The sequence below is a fragment of the Vulpes vulpes genome, chromosome 11 (assembly GCF_048418805.1).
Source record: "Vulpes vulpes isolate BD-2025 chromosome 11, VulVul3, whole genome shotgun sequence".
NCBI lineage: Eukaryota > Metazoa > Chordata > Mammalia > Carnivora > Canidae > Vulpes > Vulpes vulpes.
Genome location: NC_132790.1, coordinates 99,717,296 through 99,722,919, shown reverse-complemented (window position 1 = coordinate 99,722,919; position 5,624 = coordinate 99,717,296). Strand labels below are relative to the sequence as shown.

The 5,624-nt window shown below is 36.8% G+C and overlaps 1 protein-coding gene across 1 annotated transcript; it reads left to right on the top strand.

Moving 5' to 3' along the window:
- The first annotated feature begins 1,234 nt into the window (after positions 1-1,234).
- Positions 1,235-4,772, top strand: STRIT1 (small transmembrane regulator of ion transport 1). The gene is made up of 3 exons (XM_025987794.2): positions 1,235-1,375; positions 4,437-4,529; positions 4,630-4,772. The coding sequence occupies exons 1-2, from the start codon at positions 1,363-1,365 to the stop codon at positions 4,523-4,525; spliced, it is 102 nt and encodes a 33-aa protein (XP_025843579.1). The 5' UTR covers positions 1,235-1,362; the 3' UTR covers positions 4,526-4,529; positions 4,630-4,772.
- The last annotated feature ends 852 nt before the right edge of the window (positions 4,773-5,624 follow it).

Below are 5,624 nucleotides of genomic sequence, written 5' to 3'. Positions count from 1 at the left end.
AGATAGAACATAGTCTCTCTTTCTTATCTGGAACTGCCAGGCATTTTAAAAAAATATTAAATTGCATATATAGAGAGAGATGGCAACTTGGTTTAAATGACATAACATAAACATATTGTATGATCATGCAGTAAACTTAGCAGAGGGTTGACTGCACAATTTAATCCGTAGGTATATGACTTGAGGTAGAAAATCACATGCTCTCCTTGCGCACGTGGGTAGTAGCATCCTAATTCATATGCCACAAGGGATTCAACGTGGCTGAGGCATCACTGCAAACGGGAAAGTAGAAAGATGAGGCGTTTTAGGTTTCTTAATGAGGAGTTCAGATTTTTATTTTCTAGGAAATGGAGAACCATTAGCGGATTCTAATCAGTGATGAGATGGGGACATTTGCAGGGAAACATCCCTCCTGGAGCTCTGTGGAGATGGATTTGATCAGGCAAGTCTTGTCTTTTAGAGGAGGACACCCTTAATGTTGTGATGCACTTTTGGGGAAGTTGGTCACAGGGTCATTTTGCAAAAACTTTTCCATTCAGACCCCCAAATTAAAGTTATTCTAGTGAGAACCTAGAGCACAGTCTAGGTCATGTTATATAAACCAGGTTGGACTTTGAAAAATGGAATGTCCTATTTTTATACATTGCTAATAAAAACAAGCTTATGACTGCTCTCTGAAAATTCTAGGCAATACCCCAGCCTTTTGTTGTTTTAGTTCCTAGTACATCTGTGTTAAAATGTTCTGTTTTTAGAATGGTTCAGAGCAAGGGGCACCACTTAATTTATTTTATCTTTTGCATCCTGTAATGTAATAAACATCTGTATTTCACACAGCCTTTTTATTTCATCTTTATGACACCTCTACTGGGGATAGAGATCATTATCCTCATTTTAAAGTTAAAGAGGCTGATGCCCAGGTTAAGCAACTTGGCCTTCATTACAGAAATAGCAGAGTTGGAATTTGAAGCAGTCTCTCCAACTCCAAAATGTTTTTTTCCCCCAATAGATCACCCTCACTCTTGGATAGAACTTATCTCATTACAATGCCATTTTTCCTACCTTAAACATTTTCTCCATGTTGTCTGAAGGCATTGGGTAAATTCAAAATCTGCCCATCTCAGCTTTAGGATAGCTCAGCTTTTTCAATTGTTTAGCTTTATCTTCCATAATAGCAGGCTAAAGAAGAGCCAGAGGAGTTCTGTTCTCCAACGCCTTACATCACTCTGCAGACAATTGGCAGTCAGGAGAGGGGCAGCTGCCACACTCTTCAGATATCTCTCTATTTAAAGTTCAAAGAGACACTGGATGACAACAACAAAGAGGTGAGCGTGGCCCTGACCAACCCACCCAGCAACAGGAAGAATGGCTGAAAAAGGTAAGAGTTAAGGCATCAGACCCTCTTGGCAAAAAAAAAAAAAAAAAAAAGTCCAAGCTCCCTGGTGTATTTTACGTTCCCCAGTATTTCGTATTTCTCAGTTATTCTGAAGAATGTGGTATCACTGCTAAAGGGGCATAAACCATATATGTTAGCATGGCTACAAAAAATGCATTTGATGTACAATTTATGGTCCATATCTGTATGCTATGTATACTTTTACAAGGATCAAACAAAAGTGCTTAATTTGTTCATCATGCTTTTTTCAAAAGATGAGTTAGAAGCCAGTTATTCTCCAGTGTCGTACCAGGCTGGAGGTATTGTGGTGTGCTGGACCAGAATGAAGGACATTTGATTTCTTTGTCAGGTCTGCTACTAAACAGCCGTGTGAGTCGGGGGAAGTCCCTCTACCCCTTTGGACCTGTTTTCTGACTCTAAAATGAAAATAAATAAAATGGGCTTAGTCATCTCTAATATGCTTCACGTCTGAATTTCTTTTTTGTTTTTCCTGGTTTTTATATGTGTATTATAATGGACAATAATCCCATGAGACATACAGTTTTATTGTCATCATTTCCATTTCACAGATAAGGAAACTGAGGCATAGCCAAGTATAGTCACTTGCCTGTGATCACATACCAGAAAGTGGTGGTGCCATGTTCTGAACACAGACACTCCTGTTTCAGAGCACAGTGCCCTTAAGGATACTTCTAGGTCTAACCATTTGGGCATGCTCAGGCTTGGAAAGAGAGAAGCATTTTGAATTCACTCTTCATATTTTATTTATTTTTTTATTTTTTATTTGTTTTTCGCTCTTCATATTTTAAAGGGAGTTTTGTGCTTGTTTGCACTATAATGTAAGTGCCCTATACAAAATGTGTTGTGTTCTTATATATTCTTGTTTCTGTTCTTTTAAAAATTTTTTATTTAAAATAAAAATATTTTATTTTATTTTATTTATTTGATATGTTAAAATAAATGTTTTATTTTATTTTATTTATTTGAGAGAAAGAGAGTGAGCGAGCAAGGGGGAAGTGCAGAGAGGCCAGGAGAAGGAGAGGAAGGAATCTCAAGCAGACTCCACACTGGGGGTGGAGCCCAAAGTGGGGCTCAGTCTCACGACCTTGAGATCATGACCTGAGAGGACACCAAGAGTCGGATGCTTAACCAACTGAGCCACTCAGGCACCCCATATATTTCCATTTCAAAATGATGCTACAGATTATGATAAAACTTAAAATGTTTGTGTTGAAAGAACACAGATGCAGGCATACTTTGAGTGTTAAAATACACAGTCAATTGGGACACCTGGGTGGCTCAGTGGGATAAGCACCAGACTCTTGATTTTAGCTCAGGTCATGGTCTCAGGATCATGATTTCAGAATCATGAGATTGAGCCTCAGGGGGAGCCCCTAGCTGAGACCTGAGTCCTATTCCACCCTGGGTGTGGACTCTGCTTAGGATTGTCTCTCTCCCTCTCCCTCTGCTCCCCTCCCTGGTCTCTCTCTCTCTTAAAAAAAGAAAAAAAATGCCCAATCAATTGTATTGTTTTACAAAGAGAAATAAATAATGAGGTATATACTTTTAGGGCTTTATTATATATTAATTTTAGAATTGTATTAAAATATGCTTATATAAGATATTTATAAATGCTCCATTAAAATATTGGTACTGATTTTTAGGTTTTTTGAAATTGGGAAAAATACTAAATTGTGTATATATGAATAGTTAAAAAAATTAATGCTATGTACTTCCACTATAATGGCACCTTAATTCATTAAAAGTCTTTCATCCAAATGAGAGTAAAGGGCATTTCATAATGTTCATGTTATCTTTAAAGCTATACCACATGGCAGGTAAGGAGAAAGATTTTTTCCATTTAGTGGTTAAAGCTTTGTGCAAGGTCACAGCGAGATGGAGAAGCAAAGAAAACCCATTGAACTTGCAAGAGTTAAGAGAGATTCCAACATTTTTGGAAACATAGATTTAAAGCATTCAGATTCATTTTACCTGCACAAAGTTTGCTTTTATAAGAGTGTCTCCTAATTTTAGCAGTGTCTCTTTTCCTGATGGTTTTGTTTTAACAGCACTTAAAAAAAACTTCACATTTTTAAGTGATGGAAATTGTAATAGGCATGCAATTGCTAAGAATACGCGTTCTCTTTGTTAGCTGATGGCATACAATCTAATTGTGCTTTTCAATTAAGAATATATCTGAGCCCTTAACACGGAGACCTTCATGCTATATGATGTCTTTCTGTGCACTTTTAAAATCTTTTTGCATGATGTGTGTGTGTGCAATGAATATTTAAAAAATGATAATTTTATGAATTGCTTTTCTCAGATACAGGTACGAATAGAAGACGCAGGAGGAACCGTTGTTCTAATGTCTTTTGTGTGTGTTGGATCAGTGTTGGTTGTTCTACTGAACATGTTAACAAAATAGAATCTCTTTTCTCTAGTTGAGAATGGTCATATAAGGTATAATGCTTTTCTCTTCCTATGATGCTGATGGTTAAAGTCAACTATCAAGAGTAAAAACATTTTTCTACACCTTTCCCTACGTTATGATTACTTAGTTCGGGAACACTTGCCTCAAGAGTCATTTTCGATTGTTTCTATGTAAACAGCCGCTCTCTGTGTTGTTGAACAAATGTAGGAGTGTGTTCTGTATATGCTAAACACACACACGCACAGGTTAGTTTATAAAGCCCTCGCACACACGCAATATCATTTGATCCTCACCAACAACTCAAGAAGGTCGATATCACAAGTTTCATTAGCTCTACAAATAGGGAAGACCAAGCTCAGAATTGCCCAAGGTCACATAACTAAAAGGAAGACCTATGGTTAGAACATAGGTCTTCCATTTCAAATAGCCAGCGGAGTCCCAAGTACCCTTTTGTAGAACAGAAGATAATAATCATGTTGGGGAATGACATGAGAGTGTATTTTTTTCTCTTGGTATTATCAGATTCCTTTTATTCTCTTGATTCAAAAAAATATGATGCCAAAATGACCTACCTAATCTGGGGTGTTTTTTTTGTTGTTTATTTTTAAGCTGCATTATCACACCTTCTGGTCCCTATTCTTCTCTTGATTGCCTGGATTGTGGGCTGTATCATAATGGTTTATGTTGTCTTCTCCTAGAAAGGTAAAGTTTTTCAATAATTGAATATATTTATTCAGAAAGACCATACATTACTCCAGAAATAATCTTTTCTGTTTTACTAATGGAACATTTTATCATGCAGGCAAGAAGACTTCAGACTGACATCATTTAGAAGAACTAAGAAAAGCATGAACGTGACAGATTATTAAACGTTTCTCATGTAAATAACTGCAATGTTTGACATCACTTTATAAGCCTTTATAAATTTGGATTTGTAAACTGGTATTTTAGTGTGCATTAGAATCTCTTCCAGACTTTTAAAGATTCCATCTACAAATAAGAACTATAATGAACCTGGGAGGTAGGAAGAAAGCTCCAAATTATGACTAAAAATGCATAACCAATAGGGAAAAATTGGTAAATTAAATTACATTAAACAATTTTCAGGTGGGGCACTTGGGTGGCTCAGTGTTAGGCATCTGCCTTTGGCTCAGGGCATGACCCCGGGGTCCTGGGATCGAGTCCCACGTCAGGCTTCCTGCATGGAGCCTGCTTCTCCGTCTGCCAGTGTCTCTGCCTCTCTCCCTGTCTCATGAATAAATAAATAAAATCTTTATAAAATAATAAAAAAATTTTAGGCTACCTCCCAGAAAATAAACAAAAAAGGAGCTAGAGTTAAGAAGAAATAGTTCATAGAAAACAAGATGTAAGTATAAACTTGCCCTTCACCTCTTGCTCATAAGAGAAGAACTGTAATTAAAACTGCACTAGAGAACCATTGCTCACCTCTCAGCTGGGAAAAAAGAAAGATATTTGGTTATATAGATATATGTATATATATATATGTAAGCTGTGGGGAATAAAGCACGCTCATATACTGTCTTTAGAAATTAAAAATGGTACAGCCTTTTTAGGGGTGTTTGACAGTCAGTATCTATCAGAATTAAATATGTATTTGACTTGTGACCCAGCTATCCCTCCTTTAAGAATATTTCAATTTCCACAGATACACACTAGTAAAAGTGCAAAATGGCACATGCGCAGGCCTACTCATTAAGGCGTAATGTATTATAGCAAAAGCCTGGAAACAAGCCAAGTGTCCATTAACAAGAGACTGATTGAATAAACTGAGTTCTA